General features: G+C 39.2%; 1 protein-coding gene across 1 annotated transcript in view; it reads right to left on the reverse strand.

Moving 5' to 3' along the window:
- Positions 1-3,488: 3,488 nt before the first annotated feature.
- USH2A (usherin) overlaps positions 3,489-27,643 on the reverse strand; it is an 833,496-nt gene continuing 809,341 nt past the window's right edge. Inside the window, exons 71-72 of the mRNA XM_059039022.2 lie at positions 8,019-8,240; positions 3,489-6,390 (exon numbers count right to left, since the gene is read on the reverse strand). Coding sequence (XP_058895005.1) covers positions 6,301-6,390; positions 8,019-8,240 — 312 coding nt within the window. The 3' untranslated portion in view covers positions 3,489-6,300. The remainder of the gene's footprint in view (positions 6,391-8,018; positions 8,241-27,643) is intronic.

The raw sequence follows: 27,643 nt of genomic DNA on the forward strand, positions 1-27,643 counted from the left end.
AACCATCAGTAAAAAAGACTAGAATCTCCCCCCACCCCCACAAATTCTACATCCAAAGACATAAAGAAGAAATCATGAGACAGTAGGAGGGGTGCACTCACAATATAATCAAATCCCATACCACCCAGGTGGACAACCCACAAACTGGAGGATAATTATATCACAGAGCTTCTCCTGCAGGAGTGAGAGCTCTGAGCCCCACGCCAGGCTCCCCAGCCTAGGGGTCAGTCATTGGGAGGAGGAGCCTCTAGAGCATTTGCCTTTGAAGGCCTGTGGGGCTTGATTGCGGGAGCTCCACAGGACTGGGGGAAATAGGCACTCCACTCTTACAGGGTGCATACAAGGTCCCACACTCACCAGGCCCCAGGGCAAAAGCCATGAGTCCATAGGAACCTGGGCCAGACCTACCTGCTAGTCTTGGAGCATCTCCTGGGGAGGCAGGGGCAGCTGTGGCTCTCGGGAGTCATAAAAGCTGGTGGCAGATGTGGGGACCTATGTGAACTCTGGAATGGAGTCAGACATTTTGAGTCCTTGGCACCAAGACCCTGCCCCACCCAACAGCCTGTAAGCTCCAGTGCTGGGATGCCTCAGGCCAAACAACCAACAGGGTGGGAAACAGCCCCACCTATCAGCAGACAGGTTGCCTAAAGACTTCTGGACTCACAGCCACCTCTAGACACACTGCTTGACAGGGCTTGGCCCACCAGAGGGCCAAGACCCAGCTCCACCCACCAGTGGGGAGGCACCAGCCCTTCCCACCAGGAAGCCTGCACAAACCTCTCTACCATTCTTACCCACTAGGGAGCAGACACCAGAAGCAAGGAAACTACAGTCTTGCAGCCTGTAGAACTGAGTCCACAGCACAGATGAGAACCGACCCTGGGACCAACTGGCCCCTGGCCCTTGGGTGACAAGAGGGGAGTGTACTGCTGGGACACATAGGATGTCCCCTACAGGGGGCCACTTCTCCAAGATAGAGAAATGTAACTAAGCTACTACGTACGTAAAAATACAAATAGAAATTTAAACAAAATGAGACAGCAAAGGAATATGTACCAGACGAAGGAACAAGATAAAACCCCTGAAGAACAACTGAGTAAAATGGAGATAGCCAATCTACCTGAGAAAGAGTTCAGAGTAATGATTGTAAAGATGATCCAAGAACTCAGGAAAAGAATGGAGGCACAGACCGAGAAGACGCAAGAAATGTTTAACAGAGTTAGAAAAGTCTGAAGAATAAACAGATGGACTAGAAGGAATCAATAGCAGAATAAATGAGACAGAAGAACAGATAAGTGAGCTGGGAGGCAGAATGGTGGAAATCACTGCCGTGGAACAGAATAAATAACAAAATGAAAAGACAGTCTAAGAGACCTCTGGGATAACATTAAATGCACCAATATTTGCATTATAGGGGTCCCAGAAGGACAAGAGGGAAAGGGCCTGAGAAAATATTTGAAGAGGTAATAGATGAAAACTTCCCTAACACGGGAAAGGAAGCAGTCACCCAGCACAGAGGGTGCCATAAAGGATAAACCCAAGGAGGAACATGCTGAGACACATAGTAATCAAATTGGTAAAATTGAAAGACAAAAAAAAAAAAAAAAAATGTTAAAAGCAACAAATAACATACAAGGGAATCCCCATAAGACTATCAACTGAGTTTTCAGTGGAAACTCTGCAGGCCAGAAGGTACAATATATTTAAAGTGATGAAAGGGGAAAACCTACAACCAAGAATACCCAGCAATGCTCTTCTTCATATTTGACAGAGAAGTAAAAAGCTTTACAGACAAGCAAAAGCTAAAAGAATTCAGCACCACCAAACCAGCTTTACAACAAATGCTAAAGGAACTTCTGTAAGTGGAAAAGAAAGGCCACAACTAGAAACAAGAAAATTATGAAATGGGAAAGCTCACCGGTAAAGGCAAAAATATAGTAAAGGTAGGAAATCACTCACACACAGATATAACATCAAAACCAGTAATCATGAGAGAAGGAGAGTACAAGTGCAGGATATTGGAAATGCATTTGAAATTAAGAGATCAGCAACTTAAAACAATCATGTACATATATATAGACTGCTATATCAAAACCTCATGGTAACCACCAAAGAAAAATCCATAATATACACATGAAAAAGAAATCCAAACACAAACACTAAAGATAGTCATTAAATCACAAGGAGACAAAAGAGGAAAGGAAGAAAAAAGATCTACAAAAACAAGTCCAAAACAACAAAATGGCAGTAAGAATATACATATAGAAAATTACCTTAAATATAAATGGAGTAAATGCTCCAACCAAAAGACATAGACTGGCACAAGACCTGTATATATGCTGTCTACAAGAGACCCACTTCAGATCTAGAGACACATAGACTGAAAGTGAGGGGTTGGAAAAGTATTCCATGCAAATGGAAATCAAAAGAAAGCAGGAGTAGCAATACTCATATCAGAAAAATTGACTTTAAAATAAAGACTGTTACAAGAGACAACGAAGGACACTACATAATGATCAAGGGATGATTCCAAGAAGATAACAACAATTGTAAACATATGTGCACCCAACACAGGAGCCCTTCAATATATGGGGCAAATGTTAACAAACATAAAAGGAGAAATCGACAGTAACACAATAATTAACAGGGGGAATTGAACACCCCACTTACCTAAATGGACAAATCATCCAGACAGAAAAGCAATAAGAAACACAGGCCTTAAATGATGCATTAGACCAGATGGACTTAATTGATATTTATAGAGCATTCCATCCAAAAACAGCAAAGTACACATTCTTCTCAAGTGCACATGGAACATTCTCTAGGATAGATCACATGCTGGGCCACAAAGCAAGCCTCCGTAAATTTTAAAAAATTGAAATCGTAAGTATCTTTTCTGACCACAACACTATGAGATTAGAAATGAACTACAAGAAAAAACTTCAAAAAACAAATACATTGAGGAAAAAATAAATGAAATATGTATATACTTCGTGTGATTGATGAAAAACAACAGAATTATAATTCTCATGATGAAAAGTTTTTCCAGGAATTCTGAAATTACTTCAAAACAACACTCAAGTATTTTCATATCATGAGGATAAGTATTGTTATCCTCATTCAAAATGAGATCACCAAGACCCACTGAGGATAAATAATTTCACCGTAAGGCTCCTTAGCTACTGAGCCACCTTGTGAACCCACATCTGTTTCAGTAGCCTATGGTCTTTTCCTGGCTTTCTCATGCAGGCTTCTATATCAGAGTCACCTGAGGTTACCTGCTAAATTTGAATCTCTGGTGGTTGGGACTCATGTTTTGAAAAAAAAGTGTTACAGTTGATTCTAATGTTCATCTATTTCATCGATGGTTGAGAGATTATTCAGAACATCCTTTTTTCTTAAATGGGCTCACCTTTAACATTTATGTGTAAACTGTAAATACAACTGAGAGCTGTTAGTATTTTTCATAAATATATTAAACTTGGCTCATTTAAATATTTATTAAGCAAACCATCTTTAGATTAATTTACATGATATTTGTTCATTGGAAATAAACTATTCATGTGTGACATAATTAATTCCTTCTCACTGAATTATTCCACCTGACCTATGTTTTATTTACAGGTTGTTCAGATTGAATTATATTGATGCCAACATGGTTTTTAGATCAGCATAAGGTACCATAACAGATTCATATTTAGGTTTTCCATTTAGTAGAAATGGCGATAATCTATAAATACAATTCTTGGTAGAGCTTATAAAAGCATAGGTGTGTAGTCTTATCAAACAGTTAATATCAGGCATAACAAAGCAGTTCTTAAAATTTAAGCTGAGTATGTGGCCTCTTCAAGTGAGGGGACACGAGTCAGATTTAGAGAGAGCCCCCTGTTGCAGTCTCTGTAAAGGAGAAGTGGGTGAGTACTGGAGTCCCTGTGCACAGCATGTATTCTTCCAGGTTCTTTACAAAACTGGTTCTCAACATTAGGAATATCTGGAAGCTTTTAAAGGTACTGATGCCTCAGCACCACCTGAGACCAATTGAATCAGAATCTCCAGGGGTGAGTCCAACTGTTGAACAGGGGCTTGGCACACATTACCACTTAAAGTAGCAAGACAACATCTTGGGCTTCTCTGAAGTAAATACAAGTAGAGTTCAGAGTGTTACAAGGGTGATGTTTTGGGTGGAAGCTGTGCAGGCTTCTGTCCACTCTGAGCCATAGGATCAAAATGTAAATGATTCAGCTAAACGAATTCATGCAATAACCGGATGTCTCAACAGATGATTAAGTAGAGAAAAACTTAAGATAAAACCCCCTGCAATTTTCTTTTTATGTTCCTTTGACGCTTTAGAATGTGATAATGGCGTCTAGTTAATTTTTCAACAGTGAGGACATGCTCATTCTCCTGAATCCACCCATGACTAGCCAATCATATTTGCAGAGGCATAGACCAAGGATAAGGATGCAAGCACAGGACTGGGAAGGAACACTTTTCTGTATATACCTTAAGTAGCTCACATGCATCAGAAACTCAGCCTTGGTCAAGGCTCATTTGTGCTAGCTTTAAACAGCGAAGACTGAATCATCAAGTGGGAATTAAAACCTGTAAACTAAATAGGCCAATCCCGTTTCCATTTCAGAAAGTATAAAACTTGTGGCGAGGAAAAAATATAATTTGAACATCCACTGCCAAACGTGTACAATTATTTCAGATTCGTTTGCTTGTAGCATTTCTAACAAGGGGGCAGGACTTCTGCTTAATACTGATCTGTGCTTTTGACACTTAAGGTTGGCAAGGCTTGTCCAGGAGTTGGTCATTCTGAGGAGCTGCTCTTCTGCAGATTTGGATAAAGTCTCAGTACCCCCAAAGTTCATGATCTTTGACTGTTGGACATTTAGGGTAATTCATCATTTTCAGGAAGAGTAAGTAAGGTTACTCCTTGTTTTACAAGTTTTTGCCATCTCAGCTTTGGGGAAATCCACCTATTTCTGAATGTAATTCACAGAATATGTCCGACAGTTGTGTTTTAGACATATATATTCAAAATAACTTCCTGGAGTCATTAAGACCTTTAGGAATGAAAAAGGGGTTTTCTTCCATTGTTTTCCGCAGAGAACAAACTTAAATACATGTCATTTTATGTTGACTTGGGGAAAAAAAATGCTTCTTGATGTAGGACTTACCAATATCTTTATAATCCAAATAGAGTAAATAGCAAAAACTTTTGACCCATGGAAATTGGTACTGTTAAATATCTGCTCGTAATGATTCTAGTAGTTCTCTGAAATGAAGGGATATAGTACAGATATATGATATATATTCATATATGCAATCCTGTATTTACATATAAATGTTAATTTTATAATTTCAAGGCTGGAAGGAACACAAAATTTTTCCTTTTTTAATTTCACGTAGGCTAGTTAAAAAATGCAAATAAAACAGTAGTTTCCTTGTGAAATGTGCCAAGTTGAAGATGTCAATATTCCAGGGTTTTCAGTGAATTGAGAGAATTTTATGTAAAGTACTGATTGGAGTTTCAAAACTATGTAAAATATCAAAACCCTTCATTTTTCTCCTTGAAATATATAAATTACCTGTTTATTCCTTAGTTTTTTAGAAGATTCATAAATGTAAGAACGGACATTGATTTACAAGTTTATGTGGTTTGGTAAATATTTATCCCTAAACATTGTAATCAAATAGAACCTACAGCCAAATGTGTAGCCTGAATGCAGAGTTTGTTTTTCTCTTAAGTGTTTCAGCTTGATCTGAAATTGGGACTTGATTTTGCAGCTGTTATTAGAACTGTTCCTCGCAGGATCATGTCAGCTTTCATGGAAATCGGGAATGAAAGCAGAAGCAGCGCTGTGCTGCTCAAAGAAGCAGCAATGACATCCCCTCAGAAAAATCCTTACTTTTTAAATTAGTAACTTCACTTATCGGTAGCAACTGTGGGCCAACTTGAAATTGCCACTGATTATTCATTTAAACAATGGTGTCACTGCCAAAGGAGCCAAGTAAACGTTATATGCTTATTTAGCTTCCACAAAATAAGGAGAGCAAAATAAGTATTTTCATACAGACATAAAATTTCAGAAACCCCACATTTCAGACAGCCAGAAAAATAATAGTTCTTAGACCTCTATTATAGGGAGGAACAATTTCAAACACATTCCTCGTTTCTTTAAAGGATTATAGGATAACAAGCAATGGCTTTTTAGCATTTATGATATATGATAACCCAGTGGGGATGGGGTGTGGAGCCCTCATCCAGCTTTATATCTTACAGGTTTCCATCCTTTACAGGTGGGTGTCGGTGAATGTGGTGTGTTCCTTAGTCACAGAGCTGAAACCCTTGATGGCATTCATCAGGTCCTCTTCATCCACATACTGAAAAAGACACCAATCATCACTGGTTAGGATGTCTGCTGGCAATAGTCTCATGCAAAATGTATTAATATATCATTTGAGCGTTACATTGTACCATACCTTAACCTTTCAAGCCTCAGTTTCCTCATCTGTAAAGTGGGGACGTTTTATACGATTTAGTTCAAAATTAAACAAGAGCCAGAATGCAAGCTGTTATGCTCCATTGTGTCTCACTCTCTTAGTGTATTTTATATTTATTGAATAGGGCTAGTAATATTGATTATAATGTTATAATGAACAGATAATTTGCGGAGTATGGGCATCTTGAAAAGCTTTCACTGAATCGCTCTGCATACTGCCTATTACCAGTATGGTCAAAAGTAAGCAAATATGTCAATATAGTATAATAGTGAAGAATGGGGGCAGTGTAATCAGACAATGTTTCTAAGATCCCAATTCCACGAAAAAATTCCTAGCTGTGTGTTCTTGGGTAAGAGCACACATTCATCTAAGCCCTCAATGTATTATGTTGGACTATATGAAACTGCCATTTTTCATGTCAAATATGATCAGTTAACAATTATTTATGTTTCAGCCTAATATAATTATTCCTGATATTTAGAAACTTTAGATCCAAAATGGAATCATGGAATTCAGTAGTCGTAACAACTTCAAACAGGCCCATGATTTTTAAATGCTTATTGTTTATCATCATTCTGAGCAAACCAGGACTGTAAATTTTATTTTTTGTTGTGATTGTTGGAACCTGGAGCCGGGAAACTTGCTTTATTCCTTGCCATTAGTTAAGAAAGGCTTCATGGAAGTCTTCAACTTTTCAGTGAAGGAAAAGTGAGAAGTGGGGAGAGAGAGATGAGTGAGAGTCCAAATGCAGAAGCAGATAGTTGACAGAAATGGAGGTGATGACTTCTGGCTCAGAGGAGTAAGCAGAGGGGCTAATAAGTTCTTAGTTGGCCATCTGTTTATTATCCAACTACTCCAAAGGACTGGTCCTCCCTCAGACATGTAGGTAGTTGGCACAATGAAGTGTGATGGTTGCTAAAAACCCTAGGACTTTACTTATTTCAGCCACTAGGGGCTCAAAATAAATATCACATAATGATGACTCTTTTGTACCCCCTGGACTGAAATTGTGAAAAACAAAGTTCATAAATAGCAATGCCATTATTTATCATAATTTCCTGAGTTTCTTGGAAAGAAACTATTGATCCTATTGAGAGACTCTTTTTCTCCTCTAACCATAAAACAGAAGGAAAACACACTTCCTTTTCTTTTTTTTTTTTTTTCCCTTTAGTAAAATAGGTGCTTGTACTTTATGCCTCTTTTAGGCCAGTTCCAATGTTTTCAGTCATGTTCTGCCCACGATAATGAAGTAGAGCCTGTTTGTCTATTCACTTATGCATGAATTTATTTTTTGAGCATCTACTGTGTGCCAGAACAAGACAAAGTTTCTACCCTGCTCATCAAGCAGGTCAACAAGTTGTTGCAAAATAATTGGGTACATGGTGAGAAGGATGCAGTGAGTGCCGTGCGGCCATCCTTCCGTGAGGTACGGGAAGCTCCACGCCACCTCTTTATCAATATACTTCTGGAATGTTTAGCAAAGGCGCTGGATGAGGAAACTGACTCACCAGTCCGCTATCATGGCCCATGATGGTTTCCCACAGCGAGTCGTCAGTCAAGACCTTCTTGTCGTGAATGTCCATGAGTTGACTGACGCTGCGGTGGAGAGAGCCTTGGGAAAAGGTCTGGCTGACGTGGCTCTGACTTGGGATGCGCAGTACAGACAGGCTCCGGTTGCTTCTAATGCTCACAGGCGTCCCAGACCGGGGAATTTTGGTATCAGCTAAGCCCTGAAAAAGCAGTTACTGTTGGTGACTAAGGTCTAGAGAACAAATGGTCTTGAAGTGGGATAGAAAGTCATGTGTCACATGTCAGCAATGAAGGGAACGCTGTCCCCATCTCTTCCTATGGAACTGAGCTCATCTGGCATCCTGTGGCCCTTGGATTCTCGGTAAAGGTGAGATAATAAGCTGATGGTCACGTTAGATGGCCAGCATTCTTACTGCCCCAAGAGCTCACATTACTGGTGCTTGGGCTCTTGTTCCCTGTGGACTAGGGCTGCTGCTTCGCAAAGCAGTAGGATGAGGGGTCGGGTTAGCAAGATAGTCTCTTCGTGGGTGTCAGCACAGAGCCCCCTTCTTGAGAACAGCCCTTCCCCAGAGCAAAGTTAGCAATGTTCTCTCATGGTCAGTCACTAAGTGAGCACAATTGTATTTCACTTTAAAATTCCTGGATTTATGTAGGGAACCTGACTCCCCGCTCCCTCTTTTCTCATTCCACATTGTTCCCCTTATTATAGGATTCCAGCCTCCAAAATAAAGAGGACACACAAAGACATCGGAAAGACAAAGGCATTCTATGATTAGGAGCTACAGTGTGCCATTAGGAAGTGTAGCTGCTCTAAACATCTGAGGGTTCTGATTTAGCTGATTTAACCAATCAGTGCAGTGTTCTTTCTGCTTTTCACCATGCCATCAACACACCATGCAAAGATCGTGCATTCACGCAGCACACAGAGGTACCTCAAAGTGCATGGTGTAACTTTTTAGGGTAACATTGCTTGACACATCAGATATATCAGCCACGGAGTCAAACTGAAAACAAAAGTGGGGTATCAGTGTTTGGAACATTTTAAAACAAATTCTTTGGAGGGAGGAGTCAAGATGGCAGAATAGAAGGACATGGAGCTCACCTCCTCCCACAAATACATCAAAAATACATCTACATGTAGAATAATTCTCACGTAATACCTTACTGAACTAGGGCAATAGATATCAGACACCCAGAAGTGCAAGAAAGAACTCCACATAACTGCGTAGGGCAAAAGGAAAAAAAAAATAATAAATTGGGATGGGCCTGCGCCCCTGGGAGGGAGCTGTGAAAGAGGAAACGTTCCTACATCCCAGGAAGCACCTTCAATGGTGGGGAGATCAGCTGGGACAGAAAGGGAGCTTCAGAGGCTCGGAAGAGAGTGCAACAACCGGCTGGCAGCAGGCGGAACAGAGAGAGATGGACACAGAGGATCGGTGCTCCCTTGTTGCGATCCCCGGCCCAAGATGCATGCCTGCTGGTTATGTGCAGGGGCTGGGTGCTGAAACTCAGGCGTCAGAGGACAGACCCGGGGAGAGGACTGGGGTTGGCGGCATGGAGACAGCCTGAAGCGCCTGGAGTGTGGTATGGGCCACAACTGGGGTGTACGCAGAAGAAGCCTGGGGCTGCCATAGAGGCAAAGTGCCATTGCTGAAGGGCGTGTGAAGGGAGGGGTGAAGCCTACCATAGCAGCCTCTTTCTCCTTGCTGCCTCTACAAGCTCTGGGAGCAGGACAGTGGGTGCTTCCATGGCTCTGGCCTCAGCAGCTGTGGGCTTTGTGGTCACATGCACTTGGAGGCGGGGCTGGGGACTGGGATGCTTTCATAGCTCCCATGGCAGGTCCAGGTGGGTGACTACTGCGGTCCTGGTACCCAACTTCAGTGGATCGGCATCTAAGGATCTGTGCCGGTGGCTTTGTGAAAACAATGCCTGAGGGACAACAGGGACAACTGCCTGAATTCCCACAGTGGAGGTGGTACTGAGGGCAGTGCCAACCACAGTGTACGTTGTGAGCCCGCACAGGTGACACCACAGAGCACACTCCCCGGTAGACAGCTCTGGCAAAGGAAGACTCAGTGGCCCCTCTCCCAGCGGGAACACTCCACTCCCGTCTACCTCACACTGCAGCTCAGAAACCGTTCTGAGGGCTTCTACTCCAGCAACTCAGGAGCAGACTCTGCCCCTGACAGGGCAGTGACAACCACAGAGCAAAGAGGAGGCCTGCTAAATATCTAAAGGCAGCAAGAGAAAAACAGAGTTAATTACAAGCAAACCTCCATAAAGCTATCAGCTGCTTTCTCTACAGAAATGTTGCAGACCAGAAGGGAGTGGCAAGATATATTCAAAGTCCTGAAAGGGAAAAATATGTAACCTAGGATACTCTAGCCTGCAAGCTTATCATTTGGAATAGAAGTAGAGATAAAGAATTTCTCAAACAAGCAAAAACTAAAAAAATACAGCAATACTAAGCCTATCCTGAAGGAAATATCAAAACGTCTTCTCTAAATAGAAAAGAAGCAAGAATCTATAGGAAACAGAAAATCTCAGTTTGAAACTAAATCACTTAAATAAGCCAGTACACGTATTAAAAGAAAAAATTTCTGTGAAAGTGATGATAACCAAAAGGATGAAAAAAGGATGAACATGAAGATGTAAAAGAAGGCAGCAAAACCATGAAATGTGGGAAAGAAGAGTATGAAAATGTAGGTTTTTTTTTTTTCCAGAATGTGTTTGAGACTACATGACTACCAGTCTAAAACCAGTAGATATAGGAAGGGGCTAATATACTTGAAAAACAAGGTAACCAGAAATAAAAAACATACAATAAATTCACAAAAACCAAAAAGAACACAAGAATAATACAAAAGAAAATCATCAAACCACAAAAGGAAAAACAAAAGAAAAATAAAGAGACAAAGAAGAAATACAATATCAATGGGAAAAGAAGGTTTAAAATTGCAATAAAATATCAATAATTATCTTAAATGTCAATGGACAAAATGCTCCAATCAAAAGACAAAGAGTAGCAGATTGGATAAAAAACAAGAGCCTACAATACACTGCCTACAAGATACCCACGTTTGGGCAAAGGACACACATAGGTGGAAAGTGAGGGAATGCAAAAAGATATGTCAATAGGCACATGAAAAGATGCTCATCATCGCTAATTATTAGAGAAATGCAAATCAAAACTACAATGAGGTACCACCTCACACCAATCAGAATGGGCATCATTAAAAAAAAATCTACAAATGGGCTTCCCTGGTGGCGCAGTGGTTGAGGGTCCGCCTGGCGATGCAGGGGACGCGGGTTCGTGCCCCGGTCCGGGAAGATCCCACATGCCGTGGAGTGGCTGGGCCCATGAGTCATGGCTGCTGAGCCTGCGCGTCCGGAGCCTGTGATCCACAACGGGAGAGGCCACAGCAGTGAGAGGCCCGTGTACCGCAAAACAACAACAACAACAACAACAAAAAACCTACAAACAACAAATGCTGGAGGGGGTTGTGGAGAAAAGGGAACCTTCCTACACTGTTGGTGGGAATGTCAATTGGTGCAGCCAATACAGAAAAAAGTATGGAGGTTCCTCAAAAAGCTAAAAATAAAGTTGCTATATGATCCATCAATCTCACTCCTGGACATCTATCCAGACAAAATTACAGCTCAAAAAGATACATGCACCCCTATGTTCATGGCAGCACTATTCACAATAACCAAGACATGGAAACAACCTAAACATCCACTGACAGATTGACAGATTCATGGATAAGGGAGATGTGGTGTATTTATACAATGGAATATTACTGAGCCATAGAAAAGAATGAAGTAGATGCCTGGGTGGAGGACAAGATGGCAGAGTAGAAGGACCTGAGTTCACTCCTTCTCAAGAAAACACCAAAATCACAACTAACGGCTGAACAACCATTGACAAAAAAGACCAGAACCTAACAAAAAAGATATTCTACGTACAAAGAAGAAGACACAATGAGATGGTAGGAGGGGGTGCATTCACAATACAATCAAATCCCATACCTGCCAGGTGGGCGACACACAAACTGGAAAATAATTATATCACAGAGGGTCTCCTATAGGAGTGAGAGTTCTGAGCCTATGTCATGCTGCCCAGTCTGGGGGTTTGGCATCAGGAGGAGCAGCCCCTAGAGCACTTGATTTTGAAGGCCAGTGGGGCTTGATCGCAGGAACTCCATAGGACTGAAGGAACCATAAACTCCACTCTTGGAGGGCACACACAAGGTCTTGTGCACCCTGAGACCCAGGGAAAAAGCAGTGACTTCACAGAAGCCTGGGTCAGACCTACCTGCTGGTCTGGGAGGGTCTCCTGGAGAGGTAGGGGGGCAACTGTGTCTCACTGCAGGGACAAGGACACTGGTGTCAAGGTACTGGGGAGCACTTATTGGTATGAGCTGTCTGCAGGCCTCCATTTTGATGCCAAGAACTGGCCACACCCAAGAGCCTGCATGCTCCAGTGCTGGGTTGCCTCAGGCCAAACAACCAACAGGGCAGGAACACAGCCTCACCCATCAGCAGACAGGTTGTTTAAAGTCTTCCTCAGTCCACAGCCACCTCTAAACACATCTGTGGATATGGCTCTGCCCAACAGAGGGACAAGACTCAGCTCCACCCACCAGTAGGCAGGCACCAGTCTCTCCCACCAGGAAGCCTGTACAAGCCTCTTAGACCAGCCTCACTCACCAGGGTACAGACACCAGAAGCAAGAGAAACTAACAATCCTGCAGCTTGTGGGACCGCAAGCACAGAAAGGTAGACAAACTAGGTTGGCAGAGGAGTATATTCCAGACGAAGGAACAAAATAAAACCCCAGAAGAACAACTAAGTGAAGTGGAGCTAGTCAATCTATCTGAAAAAAGACTTCAGAGTAATGACAGTAAAGATGATCCAAGATCTCAGAAGAAAATGGAGAAACAGACTGAGAAGTTACAAGAAATGTTTAACAAAGAACTAGAAGATCTAAAGAACAAAGTTGAACATACAATAACTGAAATGAAAAATACACTAGAAAGAATCAATAGCAGAATGAATGAGGCAGAAGATTGGATACGTGAGTTCAAAGGCAGAATAGTGGAAATCACTGCTGTAGAACAGAATAAAGAAAAACGAATGAAAAGAAATGAGGACAGTTTAACGGACTTCCCCGGTGGCGCAGTGGTTAAGCATCTGCCTGCCAATGCAGGGGACACAGGTTAAAGCCCTGGTCCCGCAAGATCCCACATGCCATGGAGCAACTAAGCCCGTGCGCTGCAACTACTGAGACTGCACTCTACAGCCCGCAAGCCACAACTACTGAGCCCACATGCCACAACTCCTGAAGCCTGCACACCTAGAGATCATGCTCTACAATAAGAGAAGCCACCGAAATGAGAAGCCCACGCACTGTAACGATGAGTAGTCTCTGCTCACTGCAAATAGAGAAAGCCCAGTCACAGCAACGAAGACCCAACACAGCAGGGAGGACCTTCAAGATGGCGGAAGAGTAAGATGTGGAAATCAACTTCCTCCCCACAAATACAACAGAAATACATCTACATGTGGAACAACTCCTAAAGAACACATACTGAACACTGGCAGAAGACCTGAGAACTCCCAAAAGGCAAGAAACTCCCCACGTACCTGGGTAGGGTAAAAGAACAAAGAAAAAACAGAGACAAAGAATAGGGACGGGACCTGCACAAGTGGGAGGGAGCCGTGAAGGAGGAAAGGTTCCCACACACTAGAAGCCCCTTCGCGGGCGGAGACTGCGGGTGGCGGAGGGGGAAGCTTCGGGGCCGCGGAGGACAGCGCGGCAACAGGGTGCAGAGGGCAAAGCGGAGAGATTCCCGCATGGAGGATCGGTGCCGAGCAGCACTCACCAGACCGAGAGGCTTGTCTGCTCACCCGCTGGGATGGGCGGGGCTGGGAGCTGAGCCTCGGGCTTCAGTCGGATCCCAGGGAGAGGACTGGGGCTGGCTGCGTGAACACAGTCTGAAGGGGGCTAGTGCGCCACGGCTAGCCAGGAGGGAGTCCGGGAAAAAGTCTGGAGCTGCCGAAGAGGCAACAGAGTTTTTCTTCCCTCTTTGTTTCCTGGTGCGCGAGGAGAGCGGATTAACAGCGCTGCTTAAAAGAGCTCCAGAGACGGGTGTGAGCCACAGCTATCAGTGCAGACACCAGAAACGGACATGAGATGCTAAGGCTGCTGCTGCAGCCACCAAAAAGCCTGTGTGCGAGCACAGGTCACTATCCACACCGCCCCTCCTGGGAGCCTGTGCAGCCCGCCACTGCCAGGGTCCCAGGATCTAGGGACAATTTCTTGGGAGAACGCATGGCGCGCCTCAGGATGGTGCAATGTCACACTGGCCTCTGCCGCTGCAGGCTCACCCTGCATGCATAACCCACCCTCCTCCTGGTCTGAGTGAGCCAGAGCCTCCGAACCAACTGATCCTTTAACCCCGTCCTGTCTGAGCGAAGAGCAGACGCCCTCAGGCGATCCACATGCAGAGGCCGGGCCAAATTGAAAGCTGAACCCCTGGAGCTGTGCGAACAAAGAAAAGAAAGGGAAATTTCTCCCAGCAGCCTAAGAAGCAGCGGATTAAATGTCCACAATTAACTTGATGTACCCTGCATCTGTGGATTAACTGAATGTACAACAAATCAACCCAAATTGAGGAGGTGATCTTTGGGAGCAATGATACATATATATTTTCTCCCTTTTTCTCTTTTTGCGAGTGTGTATGTGTATGCTTCTGTGTGTGATTCTGTCTGTATAATTTTGCTTTTACCATTTATCCTAGGGTTCTGTCTGTCCATTTATTTATTTATTTTTTATTACTTAAAACATTTTTTCTTAATAATTACTTATTTTGTATTTTACTAACTTTATTTTATTACCTTTCTTTCTTCCTTCCTTCCTTCCTTCCCTCCTTCCTTCCTTTCTTTCTTTGTTTCTATCTATTTTTTCTCCCTTTTATTCTGAGCCGTGTGGATTAAAGGCTCTTGGTACTCCAGCCAGGCATCAGGGCTGTGCCTCTGAGGTGGGAGAACCAACTTCAGGACACTGGTCCACAAGAGACCTCCCAGCTCCACGTAATATCAAACGGTGAAAATCTCCCAGAGATCTCCATCTCAACACTAAGACCCAGCTCTACTTGATGACCAGCAACCTACAGCGCTGGACACCCTATGCCAAACAGCTAGGAAGACAAGAATAGAACCCCGTCCATTAGCCCAGAGGCTGCGTAAAATCATAATAAGGCCACAGACACCCCAAAACACACCAACAGACATGGACCTGCTGACTAGAAAGACAAGATCCAGCCTCATCCATCAGAACACAGGCACTAGTCCCCTCCACCAGGAAGCATACACAACCCACTGAACCAATGTTAGCCACTGGAGACAGACACCCAAAACAACAGAAACTACGAACATGCAGCCTGTGAAAAGGAGACCCCAAACACAGTAAGTTAAGCAAAATGAGAAGACAGAAAAACACACAGCAGATGAAGGAGCAAGGCAAAAACCCACCAGACCCAACAAATGAAGAGGAAATAGGCAGTCTACCTGAAAAAGAATTCAGAATAATGATAGTAAAGATGATTGAAAATCTTGGAAATAGAATGGAGAAAATACAAGAAATGTTTAACAAGGATCTAGAAGAAGTAAAGAGCAAACAAACAGAGATTAACAACACAATATATGAAATTAAAAATACTCTAGATGGGATCAATAGCAGAATAACTGAGGCAGAAGAATGGAGAAGTGACCTGGAAGATAAAATAGTGGTGGACATAACTACTGCAGAGCAGAATAAAGAAAAAAGAATGAAAAGAACTGAGGACAGTCTCAGAGACCTCTGGGACAACATTAAAGACACCAACATTTGAATTATAGGGGTCCCAGAAGAAGAAGAGAAAAAGAAAGGGACTGAGAAAATATTTGAAGAGATTATAGTTGAAAACGTCCCTAATATGGGAAAGGAAATAGTCAAGTCCAGGAAGCACAGAGAGTCCCATACAGGATAAATCCAAGGAGAAACACACCAAGACACATATTAATCAAACTATCAAAAATTAAATACAAAGAATACATATTAAAAGCAGCAAGGGAAAAACAACAAATAACACACAAGGGAATCCCCATAAGGTTAACATCTGATCTTTCAGCAGAAACTCTGTAAGCCAGAAGGGAGTGGTAGGACATGTTTAAAGTGATTAAGGAGAAAAACCTACAACTAAGATTACTGTACCCAGCAAGGATCTCATTCAGATTTGATGGAGAATTTAACAGTTTTACAGACAAGCAAAAGCTAAGAGAGTTCAGCACCACCAAACCAGCTTTACAACAAATGCTAAAGGAACTCCTCTAGGCAGAAAACAGAAGAGAAGGAAAAGACCTACAATAATAAAAGCAAAACAATTAAGAAAATGGTAATAGAAACATACATATCAATAATTACCTTAAATGTAAATGATTAAATGCTCCAACCAAAGATTTAGACTGACTGAATGGATACAAAAACAAGACCTGTATATATGCAGTCTACAAGAGGCCCACTTCAGACCTAGGGACACATACAGACTGAAAGTGAGGGGATGGGAAAAGATATTCTATGCAAATGCAAATAAAAACAAAGCTGGAGTAGCAATTCTCATATCAGACAAAATAGACTTTAAAACAAAGACTATTACAGGAGACAAAGGAGGACACTACATAATGATCAAGGGATCGATCCAAGAAGAAGATATAAGAATTGTAAATATAAACGCATCCAACATAGGAGCACCTCAATACATAATGAAAATACTAACAGCCATAAAAGGGGAAACTGACAGTAACACAATCATAGTAGGGGACTTTAACACCCCACTTTCACCAATGAACAGATCATCCAAAATGAAAATAAATAAGGAAACATAAGCTTTAAATGATACATTAAACAAGATGAACTTAATTGATATTTGTAGGACATTCCGTCTAAAAACAACAGGATACACATTCTTTTCAAGTGCTTATGAAACATTCTCTAGGATAGATCATATCTTGGGTCACAAATCAAGCCTTGGTAAATTTAAGAAAACTGAAATGGTATCAAGTATCTTTTCCAACCACAATGCTATGAGACTAGATATCAATTACAGGAAAAAAATCTATAAGAAATACAACCACATGGAGGCTAAACAACACACCAATTAATAACCAGGAGATCACTGAAGAAATCAAAGAGGAAATAAAAAAAATACTTAGAAAAAAATGACAATGAAAACACAACAATCCAAACATACTGGATGCAGCAAAAGCAGTTTTAAGAGGGAAGTTTATAGCAACACAATCCTACCTTAAGAAACAAGAAACACCTCAAATAAACAACCTAACCTTACACCTAAAGCAATTAAAGAAAGAAGACTAAAAAACCCCTAAAGTTAGCAGAAGGAAAGAAATCATGAAGATCAGGTCAGAAATAAATGAAAAAGAAATGAAGGAAACAATAGCAAAGATCAATAAAACTAAAAGCTCATTCTTTGAGAAGATAAAATTGATAAACCATTAGCCAGACCTATCAAGAAAAAAAGGGAGAAAGCTCAAATCAATAGAATTAGAAATGAAAAAGAAGTTACAACTGACGCTGCAGAAATACAAAGGATCATGAGAGATTACTAAAAGCAACTATATGCCAATAAAATGGACAACCTGGAAGAAATGGAAAAATTCATAAAAAGGCACAACATTCCGAGACTGAACCAGGAAGATATACAAAATATGAAGAGATCAATCACAAGCACTGAGATTGAAACTGTGATTAAAAATCTTCCAACAAACAAAAGCCCAGGACCAGGTGGCTGCACAGGCGAATTTTATCAAACATTTAGAGAGGAGCTAACACCTATACTTCTCAAGCTGTTCCAAAATATAGTAGAGAGAGGAACACTCCCAAACTCATTCTATGAGGCCACCATCATTCTGATACCAAAACCAGACAAAGATGTCACAAAGAAAGAAAACTACAGGCCAATATCACTGATGAACACAGATGCAAAAATCCTCAACAAAATACTAGCAAACAGAATCCAACAGCACATTAAAAGGATCATACATTATTATCAAGTGGGGTTTATCCCAGGAATGCAAGGATTCTTCAATATATGCAAATCAATCAACATGATATACCATATTAACAAACTGAAGGAGAAAAACCATATGATCATCTCAATAGATGCAGAGAAATTTTGACAAAATTCAATACCCATTTATGATAAAAACCCTCGAGAAAGTAGGCATAGAGGGAGCTTTCCTCAACATAATAAAGGCCATATATGACAAACCCACAGCCAACATCATCCTCAATGATGAAAAACTGAAACCATTTCCACTAAGATCAGGAACAAGACAAGGTTGCCCACTCTCACCACTATTATTCAACATAATTTTGGAAGTTTTAGCCACAGCAATCAGAGAAGAAAAAAAAAATAAAAGGAATCCAAATTGGAAAAGAAGTAAAGCTGTCACTGTTTGCAGATGACATGATACTATACATAGAGAATCCTAAAGATGCTAGCAGAAAACTACTAGAGCTAATCAATGAATTTGGTAAAGTAGCAGGATACAAAATTAATGCACAGAAATCTCTTGCATTCCTATACACTAATGATGAAAAATCTGAAAGTGAAATTAAGAAAACACTCCCATTTACCATTGCAAGAAAAAGAATAAAATATCTAGGAATAACCTACCTAAGGAGACAAAAGACCTATATGTAGTAAATTATAAGACACTGATGAAAGAAATTAAAGTTGATACAAATAGATGGAGAGATATACTGTGTTCTTGGATTTGAAGAATCAACTTTGTGAAAACGACTCTACTACCCAAAGCAATCTACAGATTCAATGCAATCCCTATCAAACTACCACTGGCATTTTTTACAGAACTGGAACAAAAAAATTTCATAATTTGTATGGAAACACATAAGATCCCGAATAGCCAAAGCAATCTTGAGAAAGAAAAATGGAGCTGGAGGTATCAGGCTCCCTGTCTTCAGACTATACTACACAGCTACAGTAATAAAGACAGTACGGTACTGGCACAAAAACAGAAATATAGATCAATGGAACAGGATAGAAAGCCCAGAGATAAACCCATGCACGTATGGTCACCTTATCTTTGATAAAGTAGGCAAGAATATACAGTGGAGAAAAGACAGCCTCTTCAATAAGTGGTGCTGGGAAAACTGGATAGCTACCTGTAAAAGAATGAAGTTAAAACACTCCCTACCATCATACACAAAAATAAACTCAAAATGGGTTAAAGACCTAAATGTAAGGCCAGATACCATCAAACTCTTAGAGGAAAACATAGGCAGAACACTGTATGACATAAATCACAGCAAGATCCTTTTTGACCCACCTCCTCGAGAAATGGAAATAAAAACAAAAATAAACAAATGGGATCTAATGAAACTTAAAAGCTTTTGCACAGCAAAAAAACCATAAACAAGACAAAAAGACAACCCTCAGAATGGGAGAAAGTAGTTGCAAATGAAGCAACTGACAAAGGTTAATCTCCCAAACATACAAGCAACTCATGCAGCTCAATATCAAAAAAACAAACAACCTAATTCAAAAATGTGCAGAAGACCTAAATAGACATTTCTCCAAAGATATACAGACTGCCAACAAACACATGAAAGAATGGTCAACATCATTAATCATTAGAGAAATGCAAATCAAAACTACAATGAGGTATCACCTCACACCAGTCAGAATGGCCATCATCAAAATATCTACAAACAATAAATGCTAGAGAGGGTGTGGAGAAAAGGGAATCCTCTTGCACTCTTGGTGGGAATGTAAATAGATACAGCCACTATGGAGAACAGTATGGAGGTTCCTTAAAAAACTAAAAATAGAACTACCATACGACTCAGCAATCCCACTACTGTGCATATACCATAAGAAAACCATAATTCAAAAAGAGTCAAGTACCACAATGTTCATGGCAGCTCTATTTACAATAGCCAGGACATGGAAGCAACCTACATGTCCATCGAAAGATGAATGGATAAAGAAGATATGGCACATGTGTATAATGGAATATTATGCAGCCATAAAAAGGAACTAAACTGAGTTATTTGTAGTGAAGTGGATGGACCTAGATACTGTCATACAGAGTGAAGTAAGTCAGAAAGAGAAAAACAAATACCGTATGGTAACACATATGTATGGAATCTAAAAAAAATAAAAATAAAATGCTCAGAAGAACCTAGGGGCAAGATGGGAATAAAGATGCAGACCTACTAGAGAATGGAGTTGAGGATATGGGGAGGGCGATGGGTAAGCTGGGACAAAGTGAGACAGTGGCATGGACATATATATACTACGAAACGTAAAATAGATAGCTAGTGGGAAGCAGCTGCCTAGTACAGGGAGATCAGCTCGGAGCTTTGTGACCACCTAGAGGGGTTAGATAGGAAGGGTGGGAGGGAAGGAGGTGCAAGAGGGAAGAGATATGGGGCCAAATGTTTATGTATAACGGATTCACTTTGTTATAAAGCAGAAACTAACACACCATTGTGAAGTAATTATACTCCAATTAAGATGTTAAAAATTAAAAGAAAAGTTTATAAAAATAAAAGGGGAAAAGTGCAGTCTTAAAAAAAATACCCCAACATAGCCAAAAATAAATTAAGAATAAATAAATTAATTAATTTTTAAAAAAAGAAATGAGGACATTTTAAGATATCTCTTAAACATTAAATGCACCAACATCTCATTTAAAACAAATGCTAAAGGAACCTTTCTAGATGGAAAAGGCCACAACTAGAAACAAGCAAATTATGAAATGGGAAAGCTCACTGGTAAATGCAAACATATAGTAAAGGCAGGAAATCACTCACACATAAATATGATGTCAAAACCGGCAATCATGAGAAGAGGAGAGTACAAATGCAGGATATTGGAAATGCATTTGAAATTAAGAGACGAGCAACTTAAAACAATCTTGTATATACACAGACTGCTATAACAAAACGTCATGGTAATTGCAAATCAAAAATCTACAATAGATATACCCTCAAAAAAGAAAAAGGAATCCAAACACAACACTAAAGATAGTCACTGCATCACTGAGGAAGAGAACAAAAGAGGAAGGGGAGAAAAAAGACCAACAAAAACAACTCCAAAATAATCAACAAAATGGCAATAAATACATATTGGTAATTACCATAAATATAAGTAGTTTAAATGTTCCAACCAAAAGACATAGACTGCCTGAATAGATACAAAAACAAAACCCATATATATGCTGTCTACAAGAGAACCACTTCAGATCTAGGGAAGCACAGACTGAAAGTGAGGGGATGGAAAAAGTTATTCCATGTAAATGGAAATCAAAGGAAATTTTGGGTAGCAATACACATATCAGACAAAATAGACTTTAAAATAAAGACTGTTACAAGAGACAAAAAATTAACACTACAGAATCATTGCAGGATCAATCCAAGAAGAAGATATAACAATTTTAAATATATATTCACCCAATATATGAGCATCTCAATATATAAGGCAAATGCTAATAGCCATAAAAGCAGAAATTGACAGTAGCACAGTAATACTGGGGGACTTTAACACTCCACTTACATCAATAGACAGATCATGCAGATAGAAAATTGATAAGAAAACACAGGCCTCAAATGTTACATTAGACCAGGCAGACTTAATTGAAATTTATAGAGCATTCCATCAGAAAACAGCAGAATATACATTCTTTTCAAGTGCTCATGGAACATTCTCCAGGATAGATCACAAGCTGGGCCACAAAGCAAGCCTTGGTAAATTTAAGAAAACTGAAATCATATCAAATATCTTTTCTGACCACAACATTATTACATTAGAAATCAACTACAAGAAAAAACCTGTAAAACACAGAAACACGTGGAGGCTAAACAGTATTCTACTAAACAACCAATGGATCATTGAAAAAATCAAGAAGGAAATAAAAAAATACCTAGAGATAAATGAAAACGAGAATGCAATGATCCAGAACCTCTGGGATTCAGCAAAAGTGGTTTTATTAGGGAATATTATAGCAATACATTCATACCTTAAGAAACAAGAGAAATCACCAATAAACAACCTAACTATACACCTAAAGCAACTAGAGAAAGAAGAATAAAGAAAACCCAAAATTAGTAGAAGGAAAGAAATCATAAAGATCAGAGCAGAAATAAATGAAATAGAGAAGAAGAAAACAATAGAAAAGATCAATGAAACTAAAAGCTGGTTCTTTGAAAGGATAAACAAAATTGATAAAACTTATACAGACTCAATCATGAATAAAAGGGAAGGGGCTCAAATCAAGAAAATTAGAAATGAAAAAGGACAAGTTACATCTGACACCACAGAAATACAAATGATCATAAGAGACTACTACAAACAACTCTATGCCAATAAAATGGACAATCTAGAAGAAATGGACAAATTCTTAGAAAGGTGCAATCTCCCAAAACCGAACTAGGAAGAAATATAAAATATGAACAGACCAATCACAAGCACTGAACTTGAAACAATGATTAAAATATTCCCAAGAAAAAAAGTCCAGGACCAGATGGCTTCACAGGTGAATTCTATCAAACATTTAGACAAGAGTTAACACCTATCCTTCTGAAACTCTTCCAAAATATTGCAGAGGTAGGAATACTCCTAAACTCACTTTATGAGGCCACCATCACCCTGATACTGAAATCAGACAAAGATATCACAAAAAAAGAAAATTACAGGACTGTCACAGATGAACACAGACACAAAAATCCTCAACAAAATACTAGCAAACCCAACCCAACAATACATTAAATGGATCATACACCAGGATCAAGTGGGATTTATTCCAGGGATGCAAGGATTTTTCAATACCACAAATCAACCAGTGTGATACACCACATTAACAAATCGAAGAATAAAACCATATGATCATCTCAATAGATGCAGAAAAAGCTTTTGACAAAATTCAACACCCATTTATGATAATAACTCTCCAGAAACTGGGAATAGAGGGAACATACCTCAACATAATAAAGGCCATATATGACAAACCCACAGCTAACATCATTCTAAGGTGAGAAGCTGAAAGCATTCCCTCTAAGGTCAGGAACAAGACAAGGATGTCTACTCTTACTACTTTTATTCAACATAGTTTTGGGAGTCCTAGCCATGGCAATCAGAGAAGAAAAGGAAATAAAAGGAATCCAAATTGGAAAAGAAGAAATAAAACGGTCAATGTTTGCAGATGACATGATACTATACATAGAAAATCCTAAAGATGTTACCAGATGATAACTACAGCTTATCAATGAATTTGGTAATGTTGCAGGATACAAAATTAATAAACAGCAATCTGTTGCATTTCTATATGCTAACAACGAAAGATCAGAAAGAGAAATTAAGGAAACAATCCCATTTACCATTGCATCAAAAAGAATAAAATGCCTAGTACTACACCTACCCAAGGAGGCAAAAGACCTGTACTCTGAAAACTGTAAGACACTGATGAAAGAAATGGACGATGACACAAACAGATGGGAAGATATACTGTGTTCTTGGATTGGAAGAATCAATATGGTCAAAATGAATATACTACCCAAGGCAGTCTACAGATTCAAGCCATCCCTATCATATTACCACTGGTAATTTTGCAGACCTAGAACAAAAAAATCTTAAAATGTGTATGGAAACACAAAAGACCCTGAATAGCCAAAACAACGTTAAGAAAGAAAAACAGAGGTGAAGGAATCAGGCTCCCTGACTTCACACTATACTATAAAGCCACAGTAATCAAAACAGTACGGTACTGGTACAAAAACAGAAATAGAGATCAAGGGAATATGATAGAAAGCCCAGAAATAAACCCAGGCAACTATGATCAATTAATCTATGACAAAGGAGGCAACAATATACAATGAAGAGAAGACAGTCTCTTCAAGAAGTTGTCCTGGGAAAATTGGAAAGCTAAATGTAAAAGAATGAAATTAGAACATTCTCTAACACTGTACACAAAACTAAACTCAAAATGGATTAAATATATAAATGTAAGACTGGATGCTGTAAAACTTTTAGAGGAAAATAAAGGCAGAACACTCTTTGACTTAAATTGCAGCATCTTATTGGATCCAACCCCTAGAGTAATGAAAATAAAACCAAAAATAAACAAATGGGACCTAATTAAACTTAAAAGCTTTGCACAGCAAAGGAAACCATAAACAAAATGAAAAGACAACCCACAGAATGGGAGAAAATATCTGCAAATGAAGCGACTGACAGGGATAGATCTCCAAAATTTACAAATAGCTCATGCAGCTTTATATCAAAAAAAAAAAGATCCCAATCAAAAAATGGGCAGAAGATGTAAATTGACATTTCTCCAAAGAAGACATACAGATGGCCAAAAAGAACAAGATGCTCAACATCGCTAATATTAGAGAAATGCAAATCAAAAGTACAACAAGGTACCACTGCACACCTGTCAGAACGGCCATCATTAAAAAGTCTACAGATAACAAAAGTTGGAGAGGGTGTGGAGAAAAGGAAACTCTCCTCCACTGTTGGTGGGATTGTAAGACGGCGCAGCCACTGTGGAAAACAGTATGGAGGTTCCTCAGAAAACTAAAAATAGAACTACCATATGATCCAGTAATTCCACTCCTGGACATATAACCAGAAAAGAGGAAAACTCTAATTCAGAAAGATACACACACCCCAATGTTCAAAGCAGTACTACTTATAATAGCCAAGACATGGAAGCAATGTGAATGCCCATCAACAGATGAGTAAAGAAGATGTGGTACATATATATAATGGAATATTACTCAGCCATAAACAAGAATGAAATAATGCCATTTGCAGCAATATGGAAGGACCTAGAGATTATCATACTAAGTGAAGTAAGTCAGACAGAAAAAGACAAATATATGATATCACTTATACGTGGATTCTAAAAATGATACAAATGAACTTATTTACAAAATGGAAACAAACTCACAGCCTTAGAAAACAAGCTTATGCTTACAAAAAGGGGAAAGGTGGGGGGAGGAATAAATTAGGAGGTTGGGATTAACATATACACATTACTATATATGAAATAGATAATCAACAGGGACCTAATGTATAGCACAGGGAACTCTACTCAGTACCATGTAACAATCTATATTGGAAAAAAAATCTGAAAAAGAATAGATATATGTATGTGTATTGCTAAATGACTTTGCTGTACAGCTGAAACTAACACATCATTGTAAATCAACTATACTGCAATATAAAATAAAAATCTTAAAAAAGAATGAAATAATGCCAGTTGCAGCAACATGTATGGATCTAGAAATTATCATACTAAGTGAATTAAGTCAGCTAAAGACAAGTATCATATGATATCACTTATATGTGGAATCTAATTAAACCATGATACAAATGAACTGAGTTACAAAACAGAAACAGACTCACAGATCTTGAAATCAAACTTAAGTTACCAAAGGGAAAGTGTTTGGGGTAAGTGATAAATTAGGAGATTTGGATTAATATATACCAACTACTATGTATAAAATTAATAACCAATAAGGACCTACTGTATAGCATAGGCAACTGTACTCAATATTCTGTAATAACCTATATGGGAAAAGAATCTGAAAAAGAATGGAGATTTTATATATATATATAATATATATAATATACATATATATTATATATATACACACACATATATATAATTACTGTGATTTACTTTGCTGTGCTTGTGAAACTAACACAAAATTGTAAATCAACTCTACTCCAATAAAAATTAAAAATATATATATAATTAGTCTGATTTACTTTGCTGTGCATGTGAAACTAACACAACATTGTAAATCAACTCTACTCCAATAAAAATTAAAAAAAAAAAAAGCTTTTGCACCGCAAAGGAAACCACTGACAAAAAGAAAAGATAACCCACCGAATGGAAAAATATATTTGCAAATGTTGTGACCAAAAGGAATTAATCTTCAAAATATAAAAACAGCTCATGCAGCTCAATATTATAAAAAACAATCAACACAATAAAAAATGGGCAAAAGACATAAATCTACATTTCTCCACAGAAGACATACAGATATGCAAAAAGCACATGAAAAGATGCTCAATATTGCTAATTATTAAAGAACTGCAAATCAAAAGTGTAATGAGGTACCACCTCACACCAGTCAGAATGGCCTTCATTAAAAAGTCCACAAACAATAAATGCTGGAGAGGGTCAGGAGAAAAGGGAACCCTCCTACACTGTTGGTGGGAATGTAAGTTGGTGCAGCCACTGTGGAGAACAATATGGAGGTTCCTTAAAAAACTAAAAATAAAGTTACCATATGATACAGAAATCTCACCCTTGGGCATATATCTGGAGAAAACCATACTTTGAAAAGATACATGCACCCCAATGCTTATTGAAGCACTATATACTATAGCCAAGACATGGAAGCAACCTAAATGTCCATTGACAGATGAATGGAAAAAGAAGATGTGGTACATGTATACAATGGAATATTACTCAGCCATAAAAAGAATGAAATAATGCCATTTGCAGCAACATGGATGGACCTAGAGATTATTATACTAAGTAAAGTAAGTCAGAGAAATATATGATATCACTTATATATGGAATCTAAAAAGTGATACAAATGAATTTATTTACAAAACAGAAACAGACTCACAGACATAGAAGAGAACGTTATGGTTACCAATGGGGAAAGGTGGGGGTGGGGAGAGGGATAAATTAGGAGGTTGGGATTAATATATACACATCACTATATATAAAATAGATAATCAAGAAGGACCTACTGTATAGTGCAAGGAACTCTACTCAAAACTTTGTAAGAACCTACATGGAAAAAGAATCTGAAACAGCATAAATATATGTATATGTATAATTAAATCACTTTGCTATACACCTGAAACACAACATTGTATATCAACTATACTCCAACATAAAATAAAAAATAAAAAAATAAATAAGTAAAATAAAAACTTTTCCCTGAAAGCCAAAAAAGAAGAAGAAATGAAAAAAATACTTGAAGCAATGGGACAATGAAAACACAACCATACAAAATCTATGGGATGCAGCAAAGGCATTTCTTACATGGAAATTCATAGTGATAGAGGTCTTCTTTAGGAAACAACCTAAACCCACCACCTAAAAGAATGAGAAAAGGAACAACGAAAACCTAAACTCAGCGGAAGGAAGGAGATAACAAAGATCAGAGAGGAAATAAATAGAGATTAAAAAACAATCGAAAAAAAATCAATAAAACCAAGAGCTGGTTCTTTGAGATAGTAAACAAAATAGATAAACCTCTGGCCAAGCTCGCCAAGAAGAAATGAGAGGAGACACAAAGAAACAAATAAGAAAGGAAAGAGTAGAAATCACACTGACACCATGGTGGGGGGGAACATAAGAGAATACTGAGAACAATTTATGTCAACAAATTGGACAAACTAGAAGAAACGGCCAAGTTTCTAGAAACATACAATCCACCAAAACTGAATCAAGAAGAAATAGATAACTTGAACAGACTGATCACTAG

This window comes from Kogia breviceps, chromosome 1, assembly GCF_026419965.1.
Source record: "Kogia breviceps isolate mKogBre1 chromosome 1, mKogBre1 haplotype 1, whole genome shotgun sequence".
Taxonomy (NCBI): domain Eukaryota; kingdom Metazoa; phylum Chordata; class Mammalia; order Artiodactyla; family Physeteridae; genus Kogia; species Kogia breviceps.